Source organism: Leucoraja erinacea, chromosome 22, assembly GCF_028641065.1.
Source record: "Leucoraja erinacea ecotype New England chromosome 22, Leri_hhj_1, whole genome shotgun sequence".
NCBI lineage: Eukaryota > Metazoa > Chordata > Chondrichthyes > Rajiformes > Rajidae > Leucoraja > Leucoraja erinaceus.
In genome coordinates, this window is record NC_073398.1 from 34,598,495 (window position 1) to 34,625,267 (window position 26,773).

Consider the following 26,773-nt stretch of genomic DNA (forward strand, 5'->3'; position numbering starts at 1 on the left):
ATTTCTTTACGGAGGTTATTTATCTCGAACTGCGTATTGTACAACAGTGCGAGAGTGTCTTGTTGGTTAGTGGTCATCTCCGTGTTGTCCACAGAACGAGCAATGATGTGATGGCTGACGTCAGGAGCCTGAGGATCCGCTGCAGTTTCAGCTCCTGGTTCCGAATATTTGTCCCGACGTGCCCCCAGATTTGGCTGTTGACAGCCAGCACTTTGAGGGACTCACAATTTTCTGAAGCTGTGTACATTTTTAAGGCCTCATTAACCACCTGCTCCTATAGGGGCCTGTTGGAGAGGTGGTTGATGCTGGCCGCTAGTTTAGGCTCTAATGGCCTTCCTGCACGTGGGGCTGCCACCACAACCAGCAGCTCTTCCTGGTCCTGCATCCCAGGCATACTCCCGACTTCTTCAGCCAGCATCCCCTCTTCCTGACCAGCCCAGTCCTGGTCACCAAAGCTACCCTCGGGGAAGGATGAAGCGATGGGCAGTGCACAAGGCACTGTGGAGGGAGTGCCTGAACTCCCCCTGCGAGAGCCCCCTCACGCAGCTCGTCTCGCTGGAGCACCTGCTCCAGGAGCCACTATATGAGGCTCAGGTGGCTGTCTCTCCCCCGTGCGGGTGGAGAGACGTCCCCGTCCGACAAGTCAGTAGCTACCGGCCGGACGCTTTTTCAGGTGGCTTTACATCCAGCCCGCTGCTCAGGCGCTAGCGAGACTGGGCTCGGTACAGTGTCTGGGATTGCAGAGCGCCCGGTAAGCGGTCCTCCCGCCTGTTCCTGCGCCCCACAGATGGAACGCTCCTCCGTTGGAGTCGAGCGGGGGACAGGTTTGTTCAAGAGCCTTTTTGTTCTCTACCTGTAAAACAAAGCAGAAGGCTCTCCTGTGAAAGAAACCCGACCTCAGGGTACCTACCTGACGGACCATCTTTCAATCTGTAGAGGGAGCACCTGACTCCCGATGAGGCCGCTGTTGCACTGCTGAACGCAATGCCGCGCATGCACGCTGAGCGGGTTCTTCACGTAGTCACTCATGTGACTCCGAAGTAAAATCATTAATTTGTTGCAGGCTAGTGCCAATTCTGCTGCTTTTTTATTTGGCAATGTTACAGACATGTGGACTGAGTTAATTGTGAATCCCAGACAGTCCATTGTTGTGGATGGTGTCAACTTAGATTTATCTGGATGTATAACAAACCCCAAAGTTTTAAACAATTGTATAGTAGCTAATACTGCTGATTTAGCCAATTCCAGGGTTTTGCCCACTATTAAAATGTCATCAAGATATGCCATGACAATATGTTTTTGATTTCTTAGTATTGCCAAGGCTGGTTTTAATATCTTGGTAAATAATCTTGGGGCTGATGTTAGCACATTTGGCAACGCTTTACACTGCCATTGTTGCCCCATCCAGTTAAACTTTAGGTATCTACGATGATCCTTATGAATGGGTACTGAATAGTATGCATCTTTTAGATCAATGCATGCCATGAAGTATCCTCTGGAAATCAATTGTTTGGCAGTAACAAATGTTTCCATTTTGAAATGGACTTCATGACACTGAATACTTTTGTCCAGTATATACAAGTCAATGATGACGCGACATCCACCATCTCTCTTGGTTTTTGTAAAGATATTTGATACAAATTCCAAAGGGTCGTGTTCCGATTTCTCTGTGACTCCTTTTGTATGTAATTTCACCAGTTCTGCCTGTCCCTCGCATTTTTCTTTTTGTGAGAGGGTAAACTCCCTGTGGGGTGCATGCTGTTAGTATAGGCTCTGCACCTTTTATGTTCTGAAAGGATCCAGACCCACCTACCTCCATGCTTATCGGTGGAATGTTAATTTCTTGGGTTTCCGGTCCTTCATCGATCGAGGTGTTGCTGTATGGGATTGGCGCATCATCCATGGGGTCCGCTCTGGGCCCTGGCCTAAAAACTACCTCTGGGGATAATATGCGGGCCCCATGCTTTCACCAGCACCATGATGTTGACGCCTGCTGGTGGATGTTTAGGGGTGCTGCCGTCTGGGTTGCTTGGCCTTGCTCGTTCCGAGGCCTGCCCTCATGAGTCCAAGCGCTTTCGACTCCTCATCCAGATCTTTTACCTGTTTCGACAGGTCCTTTCCAAATAGCAGGATTTGAGGTTGTGAGGTCGGAGATTTGCACAAACCTGCAAATTTGGGATTAAGGGCAGGTCTTATGGTCTCTTTCCGCAGGCTATTTATCTCGTACTGTGTGTTACACAGTAGAGCCAGGGTGTCCTGCTGGTTGTTGGTCATTTCGACACCATCCACGCAACGAGCGTATGATGTAATGGCTGACGTCAGGAGCTTCAGAATTTTTTGGAGTTTTACCTCTTGGGTTCGTATGCCCAACCCAATGTACCCCCAGATATGGCTGTTGACAACCGGTACATTGAGTGAAATGCAATTCTCCGGGAGCGTGTATAATTTCAACGCCTCATTTACTACCTGTTCTTGTAGTGGGTTGAAGGACAGGTAGTCAATACTGGCCGCCAGTTTGGACTGCAACGGCTGTCCCGCTCGCGGTGATACCGCGTAGTGGTTTACCACTCCCAGCAGCTCTTCCTGTACCTGCACCCACAGCATACTGCTATCATCTTCAGCCAAAGACCCCTCTTCTTGACCAGCCCAGCCCTGGTCAGCAACGCTCCCCTCTGCTGAGGGAGATGCGATGGTCAATGCTGGATATTGCACTGTTGCGGGTGTGCATGCCCTCACTTGGCGGACTTGCCCCATCTCCCGGAGCAAGTCCCGCTGGAGCATTTGCTCCATCAACCTCTCCATGGGGGACAAACGGTCACCTTTGCCGCTCTCGGGCGGCGTGTCTTCCGTGCAGGACTCATCGGAGTCTACTGTCCAGACCGACTTCTGCTTTGCCTTGCCTCCAACCCGCTGCGGTGGTTTGAGCTGAGCAGCTTGCGATACCCCATTAGTCACTGCCTGTCATTCTGAAAAGGACCCATTTGCTCCTACTCTTTGCATTGTGGGCTCCATCTTTCCATACCCATCAGTGCCAGCTCTTATTTGTTTTGAACCTTTTCATACCTCTACTTTCCATCTCCCTTGTCTCTCAATCTGAAGAAAGGTTTCGGCCAAATACGTTACCTATTCTTTTTTTCCAGATATGCTTCCTAAATGCTGAGTTAATCAAGCATTTTGTGTCTATCTCCAGCTAATGACCAGCCAATTAAGCTGCTCCCAATCATCAGGAGTTGTCCACAGTGCAGGCAAGTGTCACATACCCTCCAAGATTAAACTTGCCCACGCTCAGTGCTGGTTTCACAAAGATCGCTTGGTTCTGAACCACATCACAGCCTTGGTCCAAACACGGAGCAAAGAGCTGCATTCTGGAAAGACCCATGAAACACCCAGGAAAGAGACTGAAGCATCCCTGACAGACGAAGCCATCGCTCAAGCCGGTGAACCAACAAATACAACACCACGTTGGTGGCATGGCCCATGAAATACCAAAGTGAACATCTATTTGTGGAGCAGCAGGGGATGGGTGAGACCTCCGATCAATATTTCTCCCCTATTTTTACTCTGGGCAAAGACATGATGACTAGGGAGCCCAAGAAAGTTAATGGGGGCCTCTTGGTTATAGTCAGCATTACAGCAGAGGAGCTGTTAGATGTCTTAAAGTAGGTATGTTACAAAACCTACCTGAATCGTGGCTGAGCATCTGCCCTACCCCGTGTCCGCGATTTTGGTGCTGTTTAGAGGGGGCGGGTTTAAAACGCGATTTTTACTAGGCTGTTCCAATCGAAAATGTTCAGCCTAGTAAATCATTAACGGAAAATCGCTGAAAGACCCCGTCGCAAAAGGTATTATTAGTTTTTATGGCCTTGTATAATATTTATAGTAGTTTAAAAATCACTCTCTCACTCCGCAACCTCTCGCAGTCCTAGGGTTTTATAAAGCAAACAATTAAAGGTATGTACCTCATTTTTACATTAAATGGGGCTTGTATATAACCCTGTGTATAAAATTTTCTATAGCGAGTAGCTCATTTTGGGCTCTTTATATCCCGCAGTATTTTTCTGGGCATTTGAGGGCACAAATCCAGCGCAATGTGAACGTTCTAAACCAGCGCGTTCACAGGAACCCACTAGAAAGCCGATTTAAATTGACTTTAATTTACAGCAATTGAACACTAAATTCCTTCCATTTGGCCTATAAATTGATGTAAATGAGATTTAAAAATCATGTTTTATTGTGAATTATTTGTGAATATTATTTGGACACTTAGGCTATTTAAAAATGTTAATCATTTATTAAGAAATGGATAGATGTTTAGACTAGTAATTGAAGTTTGAAATTAGCTACAATTGGGTAACTAACTAATTATATGCTTTAATTTCAGGTCATCCAAGTAAGATTATTTTATATTTGTTTCAGAATGCTTCAATCTATGATAACTGAAAATGTCATTCAGTTCTCTTAATTTTTAAGAAGGTTATGGGCTTTTGACTGTCCACGATCACAGCTTTTTTGTTATGTCCATAGAAAATCAATAGGGAACAAGATGCTAATTTCCGAGTATGAAAATGGCCATACCTTTTTTATTACTTGAGATATGAAAGTGAATTAGGTGTCAAATTAAGCTTATTGTTATGCTTTATCTGATGGGATAAATTGCAGACTTGATTTTTTAAATCTCAAAATATTGTAACATTGCTACCTTCAGGGTCCCAGCCCGAAACGTCATCTGCCCTTTTTCTCCAGAGATGCTGCATGACCCGCTGAGTTACTCCAGCACTCTGTGTCTATCTTTGGTATAAATCCCCTCAAGGTATGTCTACTTTGAAGAAATGTTTAAGAAGGAATTGCAGATGCTGGAAAATCGAAGGTAGACAAAAATGCTGGAGAAACTCAGCGGGTGAGGCAGCATCTATGGAGCGAAGGCGATAGGCAATGTTTCAGGTCTTGACTCTTATACTCAAATCCTTGCTCTTATACTCAAATCCTTGCTCTTATACTCAAATCCTTTTGCTATGAATGCTAGCATACCATTCGCTTTCTTCACTGCTTGCTGCACCTGCATGCCTACTTTCAATTTTTCGAATCGGCCACTATTCAGGTAATAGCCAACTTTCCTGTTTTTGCCACCAAAGTGGATAACCTCACATTTATCCACATTATACTGCATCTGCCATGCATTTGCCCACTCACCCAGCCTATCCAAGTCACCTTGCAGTCTCCTAGCATCCTCCTCACAGCTAACACTGCCCCCCAGCTTCGTGTCTTCCGCAAACTTGGAGAAGTTGCATTCAATTCCCTCATCCAGATCATTAATATATATTGTAAATAGCTGGGGTCCCAGCACTGAGCCTTGCGGTACCCCACTAGTCACTGCCTGCCAATCTGAAAAGGACCCGTTTACTCCTACTCTTAGCTTCCTGTCTGCCAACCAGTTCTCTATCCACATCAATACTGAACCTCCAATACCATGTGCTTTATGTTTGTATACTAATCTCTTATGTGGGACCTTGTCGAAAACCTTCTGAAAGTCCAGATATAACACATCCACTGGTTCTCCTTATCCACTCTCCCTTAATGAACTAATCAACACCTGGAATGTATGTGGACATGCTGAGCCCGAGTCACTGAGGCAAAATATATTTTGCTTGGGCTTATTGTCCAGTTTACAAGCACCACAGCAAGCATTTTATCGGGACGCATCACAGCTTGGTTTGGGAACAGCTCCATCCAAGACCGCTAGAAATTGCAGCAAACTGTGGACGCAGCTCAGACCGTCGCACAAACCAACCTCCCTTCTATTGACTCCATTTATACATCACGCCTCGACAATACGTCCCACCGTTGTTTTCCTCTGTCCATTGCTGCCACCATCTTGAAGGTTTCTTCAAGACATCCACTGTCACACACTCATCAATCGCTATTGTCACCTTTTCCAAAAACTCTATCGTTAGTAAGAGAATACATGGACAAAGCCTTCTGACTGTCCTAATTATCCCATTCTCTTCCAAATGGGAGTAAATCCTATCCCAATGAATCCCCTCCAATATTTCTCTACCACAGGTGTGAGGCTCACCATCCTCTAAACTTCTCGATTATCTCTGCTTCCATTAAATAATGGGATGATAGTGAATACTCGCTGGTCCTCCGAGACCTAATCTGTGGTGAGCGAGGATATTAAGATCTCAGCAAGGTGCCCCGCAAAGGTGCGTTCCCTGTCCCAACTATACACCCTGTGTAATGTTGAGTTAGTCCCACTATCTCTCTCACTCTCCCACAGGCCATTGACTGGAGAGTTGGGCAAGGCTTGACTTCCTTCACATCATGTCCCGACACCTGTGCTGAGGAATTTCTGGTCCCAGTTCATCTTCTGCAGCTCACCCACAGGACTGTGAAAGCTCTCTCCCTGCAACTATCCCACTAACTCCCCATGTATCCTCTCCACAGCCTTTATTTCTCACCCAGGTGTGGTGTCTGGGACCCGACACACCGGGTGTGGCCGAAGGACAAGAGTTCATTGTGTAAAGTCTGTCTCCTCAGCGCAGCACTGAGTGCAGAGGTGGGGAGGAAGCAACAGTGGGATAGGAAGGCTGCGAGAAACTGGACTCACACAGCACCAAACACACACCTTATGATGCAGTTCTCTTTATTATTGGCTGAGAAGCTAAATGATTATAGTCACCACAGACAGTGAGAGCGGCTACAAAGAAATCAAAGCACTGGATCCACTGCTGGAAAGGATGAGGGAATGATTCTGGAGTCTTCTAATTGTGGCACGTTCTGTAGGAACAAACAAAACTCCTGCGTACGTTACATGACAGATCATTCCACAATCCCACACCTAGAAGCAAGAAACGAAGAAAGCATTTACCGGTTTGTCCACAAACAAAATGCTGCAGATTCCAGAAATCTGAACTAATACTGGAAATATTCAATTGGTCAGTTAGCACGTGGAGAGAAAACAGAATGTTCATTAAAGCAGCTGTTGCAGTATCTCTGTTCCTCTCTCCACAGATGCTGCCTGACCCACTGAGTATTTCCAGCATTCACCCTCCCTGCATCCGACCCCATCAACACATCTGTCTGTTCCTTTCTCCATCCACCTCTCCCTTAAGTACATCTGTGCTCTCTGCCTCGATTACGTGCTCCTGATCTCCACCTGCCCGCCACGCCCAAGTCAAGAATATTTTCTCTCTTCTCGCTTTGATTTATCGATGGCTATTTCACATTGTTGACCAGTAAATCTGGTTTCACACTTGAGGAAACATCCTATTGACATCCCCCTTTAAATCCTTCACCACTGTATCTTCCTCTAACTCCAGTGTTATCCTTTTGTACATTCCTCCTGCACAGTTACACTCCGTGTCTGTTCCCCTGACTCCTGCATTACATCCCATATATCCTCCTCTCACTGCTGGGCAGTCAGTCCAGTTCTGCAGAGCACAGGACCCATGAGGCTGGTTCACTCCCTCTGTGTAACTGCTGGTCTGTGGAGGTAATCTATTGTTCAATACAGTGTCTGAAATCAACTTCCAACAGAACAATATTTCTGTCATTGTTACACTTACCGCTACAGTTAGTTTCCACACAATCTTCGTTGCAAAGGTTATTAGGTTCTCCACAAGCAAAGCTTGAGTAACTGTACGCAGATCCATCAGTCCATTTGAAATGACCTTCCTGTGGGTATAAACAATGGTTGTTGCTGTTGGAATGATGCGTAAGCTGCCACATAACAGTACAGGGAGGAGCTGTACCTGAGCCGGAGTGAGAGCAGAATACGAGCAGCAGGGACAAGTAAGGCAGTGGATGGGAGTTTAAACTATGGACTGGCAGGGTGGGGAAATCTCATGGAAGTAACAGAATCTTTGGGATGAAAGTGACAGGATCTGAGAGTAAAGGTCAGAGAAGAGGAGCAATGGTAACTCAGAAAATGAGGAAAAGATGGTAATTCCACACAAATACAAAGTAGAATCTCCCAGAGAAAGTCGGTGAACAATGAAGAAAATAACTGTAGACCCCTGCAGACCAATGTACACAGAATGTCAAACCCAACAGGAGATGGAGACAGTGAGTTGTAGCACGGAGTCTGTTGTGTGTGTGGAGGAATGGAACACTGCGCATTTCACCCACTCCCTTGCCCCTCCACCCCACGGGCACCAACACTGCTCCTCCATTCAGTGGCTCTTTGCAGAATACCCCAAACTATTACTGACCTCCAGCAGGTTATTTAAATTCAATGATTCATTTCTTCCTTCAGAGAGTTTCCAGGGAAAGATTAACCGGAAGGATTAACCAGAACCAGGGAGTGTGGAGAAAGGGTTTGTGAATAAATGCAGTGGTACAGCAATTCACATAATGTATTCAAAGCTGTGGAGACCAGTTCTCGAGTTGAAAAGCAGAGGTTGAGTGGGACTGGTATAGAACCTTGGTAAGAATGCACTTGGATACTGAGCACAGTTCTGGTCTCCATGACATGTGAAAGGCACAAAGACACCAGTCAAGGTGAAAACATATTTCAGGGAAGGCTGCAGAACTGAGAGATGGTACTTCCCAACAAAGGTTGGACCAACCAGAGCCATTTCATCCACCAGTGACTGCGGGTGATATCCCTCTCCCTCTTTCTCTCTGAATGTGTTTACCTGCTGTAACCATGGAGCCATAACTACAATTAACACGGATGTTAATGGCAGATGCCTGTGTGTGGGTGGCCGAGGGGGTCACTGGGACCCACCTTCAAACTATGGCGATGGAATAGGGTCGACGTGGAGAAATGTTTCCACTGGTGGTGCAGTGGAAAAGCAGGGAGAATAAATATAAAGGAGTCACTGATCAACCCAGCAGCCTCGTCCATAGAAACATAGAAATTAGGTGCAGGAGTAGGCCATTCGGCCCTTCGAGCCTGCACCAACCGCCATTCAATATGATCATGGCTGATCATCCAACTCAGTATCCCGTACCTGCCTTCTCTCCATACCCTCTGATCCCCTTGGCCACAAGGGCCAAATCTAACTCCCTCTTAAATATAGCCAATGAACTGGCCTCAACTACCCTCTGTGGCAGAGAGTTCCAGAGATTCACCACTCTCTGTGTGAAAAAAGTTCTTCTCATCTTGGTTTTAAAGGATTTCCCCCTAATCCTTAAGCTGTGACCCCTTGTCCTGGACTTCCCTAACATTGGAAACAATCTTCCTGCATCTAGCCTGTCCAACCCCTTAAGAATTTTGTAAGTTTCTATAAGATCCCCTCTCAATCGCCTAAATTCTAGAGAGTATAAACCAAGTCTATCCAGTCTTTCTTCATAAGACAGTCCTGACATCCCAGGAATCAGTCTGGTGAACCGTCTCTGCCCTCCCTCTATGGCAATAATGTCCTTCCTCAGATTTGGAGACCAAAACTGTACGCACTACTCCAGGTGTGGTCTCACCAAGACCTTGTACAACTGCAGTAGAACCTCCCTGCTCCTATACTCAAATCCTTTTGTAATGAAAGCTAACATACCATTCGCTTTCTTTACTGCCTGCTGCACCTGCATGCCTATCTTCAATGACTGGTGTACCATGACACCCAGGTCTCGCTGCATCTCCCCCTTTCCCAATCGGCCACCATTTAGATAATAGTCTGCTTTCCCGTTTTTGCCACCAAAATGGATAACCTCACATTTATCCACATTATACTGCATCTGCCAAATATTTGCCCACTCACTCAGCCTATCCACGTCACCCTGCAGTCTCCTAACATCCTCCTCACAGCTAACACTGCCCCCCAGCTTAGTGTCATCCGCAAACTTGGAGATATTGCCTTCAATTCCCTCATCCAGATCATTAATATATATTGTAAATAGCTGGGGTCCCAGCACTGAGCCTTGCGGTACCCCACTAGTCACTGCCTGCCATTGTGAAAAGGACCCGTTTACTCCTACTCTTTGCTTCCTGTTTGAAAGCCAGTTCTCTATCCACATCAATACTGAACCCCCAATGCCGTGTGCTTTAAGTTTGTATACTAATCTCTTATGTGGGACCTTGTCGAAAGTCTTTTAGAAATTCCAGATACACCACATCCACTGGTTCTCCCCTATCCACGCTACTAGTTACATCCTCGAAAAATTCTATAAGATTCGTCAGACATGATTTACCTTTCGTAAATCCATGCTGACTTTGTCCAATGATTTCACCACTTTCCAAATGTGCTGCTGTCCCATCCCAGTCCAGAGAAACCCTTTTCCGCAGAGTGTTGATGATGTGACTGACTGTGGTGAGGGGGCATTGAGACCGATCAGAATCTCACGTTTAGGTGGAAGACAGTGAAGCTGATGAGGGGAAAGGAAATTCCCAGTGACAGTGTGAGATGAAGGAGGGTGAGTGAAGGTTCATGTGGAGCAGAAACAAACACATGAACATGTGGGATTTCATTTGTTCACAGGACGTGCTGACAGTGACCGGACCTGAATTTATTGTACCGTGTCAGACGGCAGGTAAGAGTCAACACATTGATGGAGCTGTGGAGTCGTGGTGAGGCCAGACTGGGGAAGGAGGGCAGATTTCTTACCCTGAAGAACAACAGTGAACCAGAGGAGTGTTTACAGCAGTCCAGTAGTTTCAGTCCCCATTACTGATGGTAACTTGTTTCTCCAGAGTGATTGCAGTTTATTTACTTGGATCCAAACTACGTACCTATGAACAACGATGTGACCCCAGAGATCCATCAATGTGTTGACTGTAACCTACTCTCTGATATAGTCAGACGATGATCAGGGGAGAACAACAAATACAGGTCTGCCCAGTGTCGCGAGGTCCTGCAAGATAACGTGTCACCAATAAACTTACACAGCATATGTCGTTGAGACCAATCCAAGCGCGTTCTATTCCCCAACACCCAGGCCTGATCAAGTGGGAAATTACTGAGTTTTGATGGCACGACGTGATAGAAGCCAGATGTACATGACGTCCACGAGATCCCATACATCTGCAGTGATGCTGGAAACAAACAAAATATTTTATCTCTTGTTTCAACCACCGTGTTTCATCCCCTTGTTCGTCATTCAGTAAATCATCCAAAGTGAAGTGGACATTCAGCAACTTTGTTCCCTTCAAATAGAGGTCTAGTTCTTTAAACACTTTGGTGTCAACCCCAGCTCCGTGTTAACTCCTGGATGTGGAGTTTCCCCTCAAATCCCCAATATTTCACCCACTGGTCCGAGCGATAGAAACTGGTGCCCACGGCTGCAGTGAAGCACACCCTGCAACACAGGGACTCATCGCAGGCAATTCAACGAGAGGCTGTGCTGTGAGTTCATGGGATTAAACCAGCATGGCCAATGTTCCCCAGGCATTCCAGCGCATACTGATGCAGTGATAGAGCTGCTGCCTTACTGTGCCAGAGACACGGGATCATGGGCATTCTCCTTAAGGAGTTTGTATGTTCTCCCTGTAAACAAGTTTGTTTTTCCAGGTGCTCCGGTTGTAGTCAGAGAGTGATGCAGTGTGGAAACAGGCCCTTCGGCCCAACTCGCCCACACTGGCCAACAATGTCCCAGCTACACTAGTCCCACTTGCCGGTGCATGATCCATATCCCTCCAAAACCTGTCCTATCCATGCACCTGTCTAACTTTTTTTAAACAATGGGACCGTCCCAGCCTCAACTACCTCCTCTGACAGCTTGTTCCATACGTGCACCACCTTTTGTGTGAAAAAGTTACCCCTCAGATTCCTATTCAATCTTTTCCCCTTCACCTTGAACCTATGTCCTCTGGTTCTTGATTCCCCTATCTGGGAAAAAGACTGTGTATCTACCTGGTCTAATCTTCTCATGATTTTGTATGCCCCGATAAGATCTCTCCTCATCCTCATGCGCTCCATGGAATAGAGATCTAGCCTACACAACCTCCCCCTATAGCTCACACCCTGTGGTCTTGGCAACATCCTCGTAAATCTTTTCTGAACCATTTCAAGCTTGACAATATCTTTCCGATAACATGGTGCCCAGAACTGAACCAAATATTCTAAATGTGGTCTCACCAAAGTCTTTTACAACTGCAACATGACCTCCCAACTTCTATACTCAATATTCTGACTGATGGCCTAAGTGCCAACTTATCTACCTTATCTTCCTGCGACTCGACCTTCAAGGAACCTGTACTAGATCCCTCTACTCTACAACACTTCCCAGAGGCCTACATTTACTGTGTAGGTTCTGCCCTTATCCAACATCCCAAAATGCAACACCTCAAACTTCTTTGTATTAAATTCCATCAACCATTCCTCCGCCCACCTGGCCAATTGATCCAGATTCTGCTGCAATTGTTCGCAATCATCTTTATCTGCAAAACCACTAACTTTTGTTTCATCAGCAAACTTGCAAATCTTACGCTGTATGTTCTCATCCAAATCATTGATGTAAATGACAAACAGTAACGGGCCCAGCATCGAACCCCGAGGCACACCACTAGTCACAGGCATCCAGTCTGAGAAGCAACCTTCCACCATTACCCTCTGCTACCTTCCATGGAGCCAATTTGCTAACCATTCTGCTATAGTATCCCTCCTTGGACCACATGCGATCTAACCTTCCAGAGCAGCCTAACATGTGGAACCTTGTTGAACGCCTTACTGAAGTCCATGTACACACCATCTACAGCTCTGCCCCAATCAACCTTTTTGGTCACATCTTGAAAATAATCGATCAGAGTTGTAAGACACGTCCTTCCACTTACAAAATCATGCTGACTATCCCTAATTATGCTTTGCCCATCCAAATGCCTGTATATCCTATCCCTTAGAATACTCTCAAGTAACTTACCAACTACAGATGTCTGAAACATAGAAAATAGGTGCAGGAGTAGGCCATTCGGCCCTTCGAGCCTGCACCGCCATTCAATATGATCATGGCTGATCATCAAACTCAGTATCCCGTACCTGCCTTCTCTCCATACCCCCTGATCCCTTTATCCATAAGGGACACATCTAACTCCCTCTTAAATATAGCCAATGAACTGGCCTCAACTACCCTCTGTGGCAGGGAATTTCAGAAATTCACCACTCTCTGTGTCAAAAATGTTTTTCTTATCTCGGTCCTAAATGATTTCCCCCTTATCCTTAAACTGTGACCCCTTGTTCTGGACTTCCCCAACATCGGGAACAATCTTCCTGCATCTAGCCTGTCCAACCCCTTAAGAATTTTGTAAGTTTCTATAAGATCCCCTCTCAATCTCCTAAATTCTAGAGAGTATAAACCAAGTCTATCCAGTCTTTCTTCATAAGACAGTCCTGACATCCCAGGAATCAGTCTGGTGAACCGTCTCTGCACTCCCTCTATGGCAATAATGTCCTTCCTCAGATTTGGAGACCAAAACTGTATGCAATACTCCAGGTGTGGTCTCACCAAGACCCTGTACAACTGCAGTAGAACCTCCCTGCTCCTATACTCAAATCCTTTTGCAATGAAAGCTAACATACCATTTGCTGTCTTTATTGCCTGCTGCACCTGCATGCCCCTTAAGAATTTTGTAAGTTTCTATAAGATCCCCCCTCAATCTTCTAAATTCTAGCGAGTTCAAGCCGAGTCTATCCAGTCCTGAAGAGGGGTCTCGACACGAAACGTCGCCTATTTCCTTTGCTCCATAGATGCGGCCTCGCCCAGCATTTTTGTCTAACTCCAAATGTTAAGCACACTGGTCTATAGTTCCCAGCATTTTTCCTGAAGCCCTTCTTGTAAAGAGGTACAACATTTGCCACCCTCCAGTCTTCTGGCACCTCTCCTACATTTAAGGAGGACTCTGAAATTTCAACTAGGGCTCCTGCAATTTCCTCTCTAGTTTCCCACAATGTCCTCTGATATATCAGATCATGCCCTGGAGATTTGTCTACCTTCAAACAAGACAGTACCTTCAGTACCCCTTCAACAGTAAACCGGACTGCTCTCAAGCCAATTCTAGTGACTGCTCCAATTTCCTCCGTCCTACTGTCTTTCTCTTCTGTAAATACAGAAGAGAAATACTCATTTAGGACCTTGCCCATCTCCTGTGGCTCCACACAATGGTGACGGCTTTGATTCTTGAGAGGTCCCACTCTCTCTCTCTCTCTCTAGTTACCCTTTTCCCCCTTATGTATTTATGAAATCTTTTGGGATTGTCCTTAATGCTACCCACCAGAGCTATCTCCTGGCCCCTTTTTGCCCTTCTGATTTCCTTTTTTAGTTTACTTCTTTGTTCCCAGCTGCCTATACCTGCCCCATGCATTCTTCTTGTTTTTGACAAACGTTTCAATTTCCCTCGTCAGCCAAGCTTCCTTATGTTTGCCGGCTTTGCCCTTCACTCTAACGGGGACATACACGTCATTAGCTTTCTTCAGTACACTTTAAAACATCCCACTTGGCCGATGTTCCTTTCCCCTCAAATAACCTGCTCCAGTCAACTTGAGCAAGCCCTTCTCTCATACCCTCAAAGTTGGCCTTACCCCAGTTGAGCATTTTAACACATGGACTCTCTCCGTCCCTATCCATAACTATCTTAAACCTAATCAAATTGTGGTCACTGGTCCCAAAAGGCTCCTCCAATCACACTTCATTAACTTTCCCTTCCCAATTTCCCAATACTAGATCCAGTGTTGCCTTCTCACATGTGGGGACCTCTCCACCTTTCCCCTGCTTATTCTGTGCACTAACTTTTCACACATAACCCTCCATAGCAACTTCTAACCTCTCATGTGCTTCCGTCCTGCACGTGATCCCACCCCTCTGTCAATCTACTGTAGTTTAAACCCTCCTGTGTAGAATGAGCAAACCTTCTCACTAGGATGTTGGTCCCCTTCCAGTTTCAGTGCAACATTCCATGATGTGAAGGTTTGTCAGTTAATGGACAACTGTAAATTGTCACTAGTGTGTGAAGGACAGGACTAGTGTTGAGGGATCGCTGGAGTCTGTGTGCTGCAGGGCCTGTTTCCAAGCTGTATCTCTCAACTTAGCAATCGCTGGTTTCAGGGACTTACCTCAGCACGTGCCCATGTCTTTTTCTGTTGGAAAAAACGGTAACAGGATTTTGTACAATGATCGTAATGCCAAAATGGAAGACATGGTCCATGACATCCAAGGTTCTGCAGAGTCTCCTCTGGTTCGGTAGAATTGTTTGCTCCTGGAAGATAAAGAGAATGAGGATTTTAAACCAACATGCCGACTGAAGAGTCGTCCTGAGTGAGACCTATTGCCTTCTTTTGGCACATATCCTCTCATCCATCTCTCATCCACTCATGTCTATGGACATGTGTAAGTGCCTTTTAAATGCTGTAATTCTACCTATCTGCAATGCTTCCCCTGGCACCTATAAAATGTTCCACTTGAACCTTGAACCTATGCCCTCTGATTTTACACTCCTCTGCACTGTGCCTTTCTACCCGACCCATGCTGGCCAGTGATGTGTCCAGAGAATTGGAATTAAATTTCCATTGACCACCATAACCACAACCATTCTCTGTCTCTGTCCATTGTACCGTTGCCAGCACTCTGGCCATCCTCCCTCAAACCTCCATCCACACCCTCACAGTGGGCAAGTACACTGCACCCATTGCATTGGACCAGTGCCTGCAGAACCTTCTCCTCCGCAATCCTTGGGTTCCTGACGGAGAGTCACATATCCCTCTTCCTGCAACTCTGTCTTCCTGTGAAGCGTCACCGTGGAGAAATCTGTGTCTCCTGATGTGGAGGAGAGTCTGCAACTCACCTTCCAACTCAGCAGCTCTGAGATGAGTATCCCAGACAAGAGCCATTTCCTACCACATCCCGACCAGTCCCAATGCCCACAAATTCCCATGTTCCACAGTCCCAACACAGTGCCTGTGCATTCATTCCTCACACCAATATATTTCTAACGCTCCTGGAATCAATGGACCTTACCTGTCACATCACTGGCAAGCAGTGCGGTCAGCACCAAAACCCACACCAGCATCATGTTTCCTTCCTCGAACCTGGAACACAAGAAAACAATTCATCATTAGTGTCAAGTTTCACAGTGAAGGTGGGCATATCCTGCTGCCATTCCCACCTTCTCTCTCCCAGCTCTCTGTGTCGATGAGGTTTCCAATTCTGTTGCATCCTTATATACATGTAGTTCTGGCATCTTGGAGGCTTTTGGAACCATTGGAATCAAACTCATTGGCTGCAGCAATCTACGTAAAACTCCTGCTGACCAATCACTGACTGACAGATTAGAACAAGATGAACAGGAAGTCACAGAAATGTCTTGTGAGCTCCAAGTGTGACTGTAGAATGCGGTACTGTATCTGAACACTGAGGAATGCAAACTGTAGATTGCATATATGGCCCCATTATGTGTTTATGGTATTAGGGTCTAATGAATATTATCAACAGGAGCAATTAAGATGTAACATTTAGACAAATACATTATTATTAACCCAGAACACCTCACTAATTCCTTTACTCACTCTGGTCTATTTCCTCTCCTTTTTCCATCACAGTGGAAAGTTGACTCCGTCACTGACTCAGGAAAGTTTGTAATCCATTTGTAAGAATTGGTTCAATTCAACATCTTGGCCACTTTTCAACATGGAGCTGGAGTGAAGTCGGGCCAGAAGGAGCATGGAAAGATGGGGAGATAATGGACTGCTTGATGCTTGTTGCATTTCCAGGCTCAGCTGAGGGAGATCCCTGCAGGAACATGATGTGGGAAGGAATCCACAGGATCTCCAGTGGGGTGGGATTGATGGGCCAAATGGCCCTTTCTTTCTCTGGATTTTCTCTTGTTCCCCAATCACTTCACACTCCAGGCAGATCAAGTGGTCTCTTGGACCCAACGTACTTTCAGCTCCATCGTCAACCCCTGGTAGAATCATAGAATGATACAATGATCCTGCACAGCAGGGGGCCATTTGCCCCATCCTATCTGTGTCATCTCTTTGATCGTGTGATCCATTTAGCACAATTCTGCTACTCTTTCCTCGAACCACAGGAAACTGTTCCTTCACACATTCAGCCAAATCCTTTGAAAGTTATTTTGTTGTTTTGTTGTTCCGCGAGCATTGCCACTTTCATTTCACTGCACATCTCGTATGTGTATGTGACAAATAAACTTGACTTGACTTGACTTGACTTGACTTTTGACGGCTTCTACCAGCCTTTCAGTCCGTGAGTTTCAGATCATGCCAACTTCCTGAACAAAACTGATTCCTCCTGTCCCATCTGCCCCGTTTGCAAATGATCTCAGATCTCCATCCTCTAGTCCGTGCTCCTGCTGCCTGGCAGAGAGATCAGTAACTGGAATTCACGCAGCGATGCGCTGCAGCATTTGTTACCTGATCACCTCAGCCAGCTGGGAGACACTTGTTGAGGGAAATCACCATCACCTCACCGCTGATTTATTAGACCATAATTTCCACACATTGAGAAGTTTGTGAAGGTCCCAGATTTCCACAACATCATTCTCCTGTAGTCTCTACGATCACAGACACCAGAAACAATTTCTCATCATTTACTCCACTGAATCCACAGTGGGCTTGAGGGAGTGAGGCAAAGTCGAGGGATCTAGGAGTGCATGTGTATAAGGTTCCCTTAAGGTGGAGATGCAGGTAAATTGAGTGGTCAAAAAGGCTTTGGGCACTTTGGCTTTCATCGGGAGGTCATGTTGCAGTTGTATAAGAGGTTGGTGAGGTCACATTTAGAGTATTGTTTTCAGTTCTCGGCAGGAAAGATGTTGTCAAGTTGAAAATTTATGAGGATGTTGCCAGGACTAGAGGGTCTGAGCTATAACGAGATACTGAGTAGACTGAAGCTCAGGAGGATGAAGGGTGATCTTATGGGAGTGTATAAAATCATGAGAGGATTAGATTGGGTAGATGCACAGAGTCTCTTTCCCAGAGTAGGTGCATTGAGGACCAATGGTCATGAAATTCTCCAATTACACAAAAACTCTCTCTTCCCTTGAATTTTCCCCTCCCCACCATGTGTGCATACCTTCGACGTATTCTCTGCCTTGTTTTCAAGGAGCCTCACTTGGACAACTCCTGATGATTGGGAGCAGCCTGATTGTCTGGTCATTAGCTGGAGATAGACAAAATGTTTGATTAACTCAGCGGAGTATCTCTGGAGAAAAGGAATAGGTGACATTTTGGGTCGAAACCTTTCTACAAATTGAGTCAAGGGATGAAAAGGGAACTGATCCTGTGTTTGTCCTCTGGTTGTCAGGTATCAGGAATGGGCATTAGGAACGGCCTGGAGAGTTTATTTTGTGAAGAAAAACACAAGCTGGTCATTATTTAATTAGAATGGTTCAGGGTAGGAGCCTGTGGAACGTTGTAAAGGACGGTTGATGATGCAGAACCTGAGCGGTTGCAGTAAAACCACGGCTGATCTCAGATTGTTGAGGAGAGGAGAGTTACATAACATGTTTCTGATTAACACTTCTTACTGAGGGCAGATTCGTTATTTTCATTTGTAATTATGAAATATGATCAATTTAATCTTGTGGTGAGTGATTGTTGATAAAGCTGGAAATAACTGCCCAAAGCAATTTGCTCAAAAATGCTCATCACGCAGTGTTTTGGGGTATCATTGTGTGTTTAACCCCTGAAGCATTTTAAAGTGGGAGTAAGGACCTTAGTGAAGGTTTGGAGTCACATCATGGTCAGAGCAGCGATGACCAGCAGATTCCATCCAAAGGAGCTTCGCTGAAGAGTTGGGTTTTTACAACATTTACTGAGACGCTCTTACAATATAATAATGACCGTCTGTGCATTCTGAGCTCCACAGTTTTTCTGTAGCTCCCACATTCTTCTTGGATCAGGCTCCAGAGATTTGTGCTTTAAGACATCTAACAGCTCCTCTGCTGTAATGCTGACTATAACCAAGAGGCCTCCATTAACTTTCTTGGGCTCCTTGTCATCATGTCTTTGCCCAGAGTAAAAATAGGGGAGAAATATTCATCGGAGGTCTCACCCATCCCCTGGTGCTCCACAAATAGATGTTCACTTTGGTATTTCATGGGCCATGCCACACCAACGTGGTGTTGTATTTGTTGGTTCACCGGCTTGAGCAATGGCTTCGTCTGTCAGGGGTGCTTCAGTCTCTTTCCTGGGTGTTTCATGGGTCTTTCCAGAATGCAGCTCTTTGCTCCGTGTTTGGACCAAGGCTGTGATGTGGTTCAGAACCAAGCGATCTTTGTGAAACCAGCACTGAGCGTGGGCAAGTTTAATCTTGGAGGGTATGTGACACTTGCCTGCACTGTGGACAACTCCTGATGATTGGGAGCAGCTTGATTGTCTGGTCATTAGCTGGAGATAGACACAAAATGCTTGATTAACTCAGCAGTTTAGGAAGCATATCTGGAAAAAAAAATAGGTAACGTATTTGATGGGTATGGAAAGATGGAGCTCACAATGCAAAGAGTAGGAGCAAATGGGTCCTTTTCAGAATGACAGGCAGTGACTAATGGGGTACTGCAAGCTGCTCAGCTCAAACCACCGCAGCGGGTTGGAGGCAAGGCAAAGCAGAGGTCGGTCCGGCCGGTAGACTCCGATGAGTCCTGCACGGAAGACACGCCGCCCGAGAGCGGCAAAGGTGACCGTTTGTCCCCCATGGAGAGGTTGATGGAGCAAATGCTCCTGCGGGACTTGCTCCGGGAGATGGGGCAAGTCCGCCAAGTGAGGGCATGCACACCCGCAACAGTGCAATATCCAGCATTGACCATCGCATCTCCCTCAGCAGAGGGGAGCGTTGCTGACCAGGGCTGGGCTGGTCAAGAAGAGGGGTCTTTGGCTGAAGATGATAGCAGTATTCTGAGGGTGCAGGTACAGGAAGAGCTGCTGGGAGTGGTAAACCGCTACCCGGTATCACCGCGAGCGGGACAGCCGTTGCAGTCCAAACTGGCGGCCAGTATTGACTACCTGTCCTTCAACCCACTACAAGAACAGGTAGTAAATGAGGCGTTGAAATTATACACGCTCCCGGAGAATTGCATTTCACTCAATGTACCGGTTGTCAACAGCCATATCTGGGGGTACGTTGGGTTGGGCATACGAACCCAAGAGGTAAAACTCCAAAAAATTCTGAAGCTCCTGACGTCAGCCATTACATCATACGCTCGTTCCGTGGATGGTGTCGAAATGACCAACAACCAGCAGGACACCCTGGCTCTACTGTGTAACACACAGTACGAGATAAATAGCCTGCGGAAAGAGACCATAAGTCCTGCCCTCAATCCCAAATTTGCAGGTTTGTGCAAATCTCCGACCTCACAACCTCAAATCCTGCTATTTGGAAAGGACCTGTCGAAACAGGTAAAAGATCTGGATGAGGAGTCGAAAGCGCTTGGACTCATGAGGGCAGGCCTCGGAACGAGCAAGGCCAAGCAACCTAGACAGCAGCACCCCTAAACATCCACCAGCAGGCGTCAACATCATGGTGCTGGTGAAAGCATGGGGCCCGCATAATATCCCCAGAGGTAGTTTTTAGGCCAGGGCCCAGAGCGGACCCCATGGACGATGCGCCAATCCCATACAGCAACACCTCGATCGATGAAGGACCGGAAACCCAAGAAATTACCATTCCACCGGCAAGCACGGAGGCAGGTGGGTCTGGTTCCTTTCAGAACATAAAAGGTGCAGAGCCTATACTAACAGCATGCACCCCACAGGGAGTTTACCCTCTCACAAAAAGAAAATTGCGAGGGACAGGCAGAACTGGTGAGATTACATACAAAAGGAGTCACAGAGAAATCGGAACATGACCCTTTGGAATTTGTATCAAATATCTTTACAAAAACCAAGAGAGATGGTGGATGTCGCGTCATCATTGACTTGATGACACTGAATACTTTTGTCCAGTATATACATTTCAAAATTAAAATTAAATCTGAAAATGGAAACATTTGTTACTGCCAAACAATTGATTTCCAGAGGATACTTCATGGCATGCATCGATCTAAAAGATGCATACTATTCAGTACCCATTCATAAGGATCATCGTAGATACCTAAAGTTTAACTGGATGGGGCAACAATGGCAGTATAAAGCGTTGCCAAATGTGCTAACATCAGCCCCAAGATTATCTACCAAGATATTAAAACCAGCCTTGCAATACTAAGAAAACAAAAACATATTGTCATGGCATATCTTGTTGACATTTTAATAGTGGGCAAAACCCTGGAATTGGCTAAATCAGCAGTATTAGCTACTATACAATTGTTTAAAACTCTGGGGTTTGTTATACATCCAGATAAATCTAAGTTGACACCATCCACAACTATGGACTTTCTGGGATTCACAATTAACTCAGTCCACATGTCTGTAACATTGCCAAATAAAAAAGCAGCAGAATTGGCACAAGCCTGCAACAAATTAATGATTTTACTTCGGAGTCACGTGAGTGGCTATGTGAAGAACCCGCTCAGCGTGCATGCGCGGCATTGCGTTCAGCAGTGCAACAGCGACCTCATCGGGAGTCAGGTGCTCCCTCTACAGATTGAAAGATGGACCGTCAGGTAGGTACCCTGAGGTCGGGTTTCTTTCACAGGAGAGCCTTCTGCTTTGTTTTACAGGTAGAGAACAAAAAGGCTCTTGAACAAACCTTTCCCCCGCTCGACCCCAATGGAGGAGCATTCCATCTGTGGGGCGCAGGAACAGGCGGGAGGACCGCTTAACGGGCGCTCCGCAATCCCAGACACTGTGCCGAGCCCAGTCTCGCTAGCGCCTGAGCAGCGGGCTGGATGTAAAGCCACCTGAAAAAGCGTCCGGCCTGTGGCTTCCGACTTGTCGGACGGGGACGTCTCTCCACCCGCACGGGGGAGAGACAGCCGCCTGAGCTGCATGGAGCGGCTCCTGGAGCAGGTGCTCCAGCGAGACGAGCTGCGTGAGGGGGCTCTCGCAGGGGGAGTTCAGGCACTCCCTCCACAGTGCCTTGTGCACTGCCCATCGCTTCCTCCTTCCCCGAGGGTAGCTTTGGTGACCAGGACTGGGCTGGTCAGGAAGAGGGGACGCTGGCTGAAGAAGTCGGGAGTATGCCAGTGGTGCAGGACCAGGAAGAGCTGCTGGGTGTGGTGGCAGCCCCACGTGCAGGAAGGCCATTAGAGCCTAAACTAGCGGCCAGCATCAACCACCTCTCCAACAGGCCCCTATAGGAGCAGGTGGTTAATGAGGCTTTAAAAATGTACACAGCTTCAGAAAATTGTGAGTCCCTCAAAGTGCTGGCTGTCAACAGCCAAATCTGGGGGCACGTCGGTACAAATATTCGGAACCAGGAGCTGAAACTGCAGCGGATCCTCAGGCTCCTGACGTCAGCCATCACATCATTGCTCGTTCTGTGGACAACACGGAGATGACCACAAACCAACAAGACACTCTCGCACTGTTGTACAATACGCAGTTCGAGATAAATAACCTCCGTAAAGAAATCATAAGACCTGCCCTAAATCCAAAATTTGCGGGATTGTGCAAAACCCCAGCCACTGAGCCAGACACACTGCTCTTTGGCAAAGACCTCACGAAAAAAGTAAAAGATATGGAAGAGGCCTCTAAAACTTTTGGTCTCGTGAGGGCAGGCCCCGGGATGAGCAAACCCAAAACAACAATACCCAAGCGGCAGCACCCCAACGCGTCCACCAGTCAACGTCTACCGTATGGGACTGGTGAAAGCTCGGGGTCCGCATTTATCACCGGAAGTCTTTTTTAGACCAAGGCCCAGAGCGGACCCCATGGAGAATGTGCCCCCCCCCATCATCACCGCCACGTCAGACAACGCGCAAGAATCGCTGGTCTGGGAAGAGACAGAAGAAACACCCATAACCATGGAGGTAGGTGGGTCTGGTTCCTACCAGCATATAGAAAGTAGGGGCTCAACACTAACAGGGGGGAGATTACACCTGTTTAAGGGAGCATGGGAGTCTATCACGAGTGACAATTATATACTCAATAGCATTAGTGTATACAAAATACAATTTATACTAGAAAAATTGCCACCAGTACAACATTCACCACAGAGGGTCTTTTTCCCTCTCAGTTAAATAAAAAGTCAAGTCAAGTCAAGTCAAGTCAAGTTTATTTGTCACATACACATACGAGATGTGCAGTGAAATGAAAGTGGCAATGCTCGCGAATTTTTTGTGCAAAAGACAAACAACAAAACAACCAAACAAATTATAAACACAATCATAACACACATATTCTTTTACATAATAAATAATGGAAGGAAAAACGTTCTGTAGAGTTAGTCCCCGGTGAGATAGGCGTTTACAGTCCGAATTGCCTCTGGGAAGAAACTCCTCCTCAACCTCTCCGTTCTCACCGCATGGCAACGGAGGCGTTTGCCTGACCGTAGCAGCTGGAACAGTCCGTTGCAGGGGTGGAAGGGGTCTCCCATGATTTTGTTTGCTCTGGAGTTGCACCTCCTGTTGTATAGTTCCTGCAGGGGGGTGAGTGAAGTTCCCATAGTGCGTTCGGCCGAACGCACTACTCTCCGCAGAGCCTTCTTGTCCTTGGCAGAGCAATTCCCAAACCAGATGGTAATGTTCCCGGACAAGATGCTTTCCACCGCCGCTGCGTAGAAGCACTGGAGGATCCTCGGAGACACTCTGAATTTCCTCAATTGCCTGAGGTGGTAAAGGCGCTGCCTTGCCTTACTCACGAGTGCTGCGGCGTGTGATACCCATGTCATATCCTCAGAGATGTGGACTCCCAGATATTTGAAACAGTTCACCCTATCCACAGGATCCCCATTTATCCTCAATGGAGTGTACGTCCTCGGATGATGTGCCCTCCCAAAGTCAATGATCAGCTCCTTCGTTTTTTTGATGTTCAAGAGGAGGCTGTTATCCTGGCACCAGAGTGCTAGATCAGCCACCTCCTCCCGGTAGGCCTTCTCATCGTTGTCTGAGATCAGGCCCACCACCATGGTGTCATCAGCAAACTTAATTATTGAATTGGAGCTGAACCTAGCCACACAGTCATGTGTGTACAGGGAGTACAATAGGGGGCTGAGGAGGCAACCCTGGGGCAATCCTGTGCTCAGGGTGAGGGACTTCGATGTATTCCCTCCAACCTTGACTACCTGGGGCCTGGCGGTGAGAAAGTCCAGGACCCAGGCACACAGGGAGGTGTTGAGCCCCAATTCCAGTAGCTTCCCAGCCAGTCTGGTGGGGACTATCGTGTTGAAGACTGAACTGTAGTCTATGAACAGCATCCTCACGTAGCCCCCCTTCTGGCTGTCCAGATGGGAGAGAGCAGTGTGCAAGACCTGGGAGACCGCATCGTCCGTGGATCTGTTCGGACGATATGCAAACTGCAACGGGTCCATGTTCCGAGGGAGGAAGGCGCAGATGTGATTCTTCACCAGCCTCTCAAAGCATTTCATGACTACCGAGGTAAGGGCCACCGGACGATAGTCATTCAGACAGGCTGGGGAGGCATTTTTTGGTACCGGTACAATGATGGATTTTTTGAAGCAGGCAGGGACCACGGACTTGTCCAGGGAGAGGTTGAATAATGTAGTGAGCACTGGAGCTAGCTGCATAGCACAGGACTTGAGTACTCGCCCCGAGATGCCATCGGGGCCTGCAGCTTTTCTCGTGTTCACCCGTGTCAGAGCCCTCCTCACGTCGTGCTCGGACAGCGAGAATGTGTGCACATACCTCCCTTCAGCTTCGGTAGCCAGCCCGCTGGTGGTATTGTCGATAGTCGGCAGACCTGGAGTGGTGTTGCCCCTCTCGAAACGAGCGTAAAAGGAGTTCAGGTCGTCAGCTAGGGAGGTGCCGGCACTTGCGGATGAGGGAGGGGTGCTTCGGTAATTGGTTACAATCCGTAGCCCCTGCCACAGGCTTCTGGTGTCCTGCTGCTCCATCTGTAACTCCATCTTGTCCCTGTACCTTCTCTTTGCGTAACGAGAGGGACAAGTTGAACTGCTGACACTAATCACAAAGGGTATCATCGAAAAAGCAAAACATGAACCCTTTGAATTTGTATCAAATATATTCACAAAAACCAAAAGAGATGGTGGATGTCGCATCATCATTGACTTAACTTCACTAAATATGTTTGTTAAGTATGTACATTTAAAAATGGAAACGCTTGTTACTGCCAAACAACTAATTGCCAAAGGATACTTCATGGCAAGCATTGACCTCAAAGATGCTTACTATTCAGTACCCATTCACAAGGATCATCGCAGATACCCGAAATTTACCTGGATGGGGCAACAATGGCAGTTTAAAGCGTTACCCAATGGATTAACATCAGCCCAAGATTATTCACCAAGATACTAAAACCAGCCCTGGCAATTTTAAGAAGACAAAAACATATTGTCACGGCATATCTTGATGATATATTAATAGTAGACAAGACCATGGAATTGGCTATATCAGCTTGTATCAGCTACCAAACAGTTGTTCGAAACCCTGGGATTTGTCTTACATCCAGATAAATCTAAGTTGAAGCCAACCACAACCATGGACTACTTGGGCTTCACAATTAATTCAGTGCACATGTCTGTAACTTTGCCAAAAGACAAAACAACTGAATTGGCACAATCATGCAACAATTTAATGGTCAACGAACGACCAACTATTCGACAAGTAGCAAGAGTAATTGGGGAAATGGTAGCAGCATTTCCGGCTACAGAATTTGGACCTTTGCACCATCAAAACTTACAAAGAGCAAAGGTACAGGCACTAAAACAACATACAGGTCATTATGATCGTATCATGAAATTACCCACTGAAGCAATATCAGAACTACAGTGGTGGGCAGAAAACGGTTGGCATAGTTTCAGCCCTATCATCAGCATTAACCCTACTGTAGTTATCCAAACAGATGCCAGTGCTCAAGGCTGGGGAGCGAATAACTCCAAATCCAGCACAGGTGGTAGATGGATTAACCTAGAGTCATCATTACTACTTACACTGGGCATTAACTATCTAGAGATGTTGGGTGCCTTTTATGGTTTAAAAGCATATGCATCCAATATGCATCACTTGCATGTACGCATGTAAGGTTACAAATAGACACTACTACGTGGTGGCCTACATTAACCATATGGGCGGCATAAAATCAATATCATGCAACGAATTGGTCAACACAATTTGGCAATGGTGTGTCGAAAGACATATTTGGCTATCAGCAACTTACCTGCCAGGTAAGCTAAATACAGTGCCAGACACCAGGTCACACAAATTTAATGACAACACCGAATGGATGTTAAACCTCAAAGTGTTTGCAAAGATTATTAAGCAATATGGCACACCAGATATCGACTTATTTGCATCAAGGCTAAATTACCAGGTACCTATGTATGTTGCTTGGGAACCAGACCCTGAGGCAGCAGCGGTAGATGCGTTCGCGCTGGATTGGGGAAATTTCTTCTTCTATGCATTTCCTCCCTTCTGCCTCATCAGCCGTGTACTACCCAAAATACAAATGGACTCTGCTTCAGGTATTTTGATAGTACCCGACTGGCCTACACAGCCATGGTTCCCATTACTCCACGACATCCCCCCGAACATCCACGAAAAAAACACAGTACTTGTCCAGCATCAAAAAGTGGGAGAAGTACTGCTTGGATACAGGGACTATCTACTCAACCGCTACAGTTACCAACGTACTGGAATTCCTGGCGAACCTTCACCACGATGAAGGACTCAGCTACAGTGCCATCAACACAGCTAGAAGTGCCCTGTCTGTCTATTCAAAGCTACAGGACAACAGGCCATGGGGTCCCACCCGCTGATGGGTCAAACTAATGAAGGTATTTATTTACAACTCTAACCCCCTAGACCAAGTTACACCCATTTATG

At 46.6% G+C, this 26,773-nt stretch overlaps 1 protein-coding gene across 1 annotated transcript; it reads right to left on the reverse strand.

Annotated features, from left to right (window-relative positions):
- Positions 1-6,629: 6,629 nt before the first annotated feature.
- On the reverse strand, positions 6,630-16,351 carry LOC129707945 (alpha-N-acetylgalactosamine-specific lectin-like). Its single transcript, XM_055653442.1, has 5 exons — positions 15,880-16,351; positions 14,979-15,121; positions 10,820-10,969; positions 7,566-7,674; positions 6,630-6,838 (listed from the first exon to the last, which is right to left on the reverse strand). Exons 1-5 carry the CDS (start codon positions 15,932-15,934, stop codon positions 6,762-6,764), a joined length of 534 nt encoding a protein of 177 aa, XP_055509417.1. The 5' UTR covers positions 15,935-16,351; the 3' UTR covers positions 6,630-6,761.
- Between the last annotated feature and the right edge of the window lie 10,422 nt (positions 16,352-26,773).

What these genes read in the sequence shown, in the direction of transcription:
- LOC129707945 (XM_055653442.1), bottom strand. Translation starts at nt 15,934, where the DNA reads ATGATGCTGGTGTGGGTTTTGGTGCTGACCGCACTGCTTGCCAGTGAT. An exon ending in GTCTCAACGACATATGCTGT is followed by an intron (nt 7,675 to 10,819) that starts GTAAGTTTATTG and finishes TTATACCCACAG; the next exon opens with GAAGGTCATTTCAAATGGAC. An exon ending in TGTGGAAACTAACTGTAGCG is followed by an intron (nt 6,839 to 7,565) that starts GTAAGTGTAACA and finishes TCTTGCTTCTAG; the next exon opens with GTGTGGGATTGTGGAATGAT.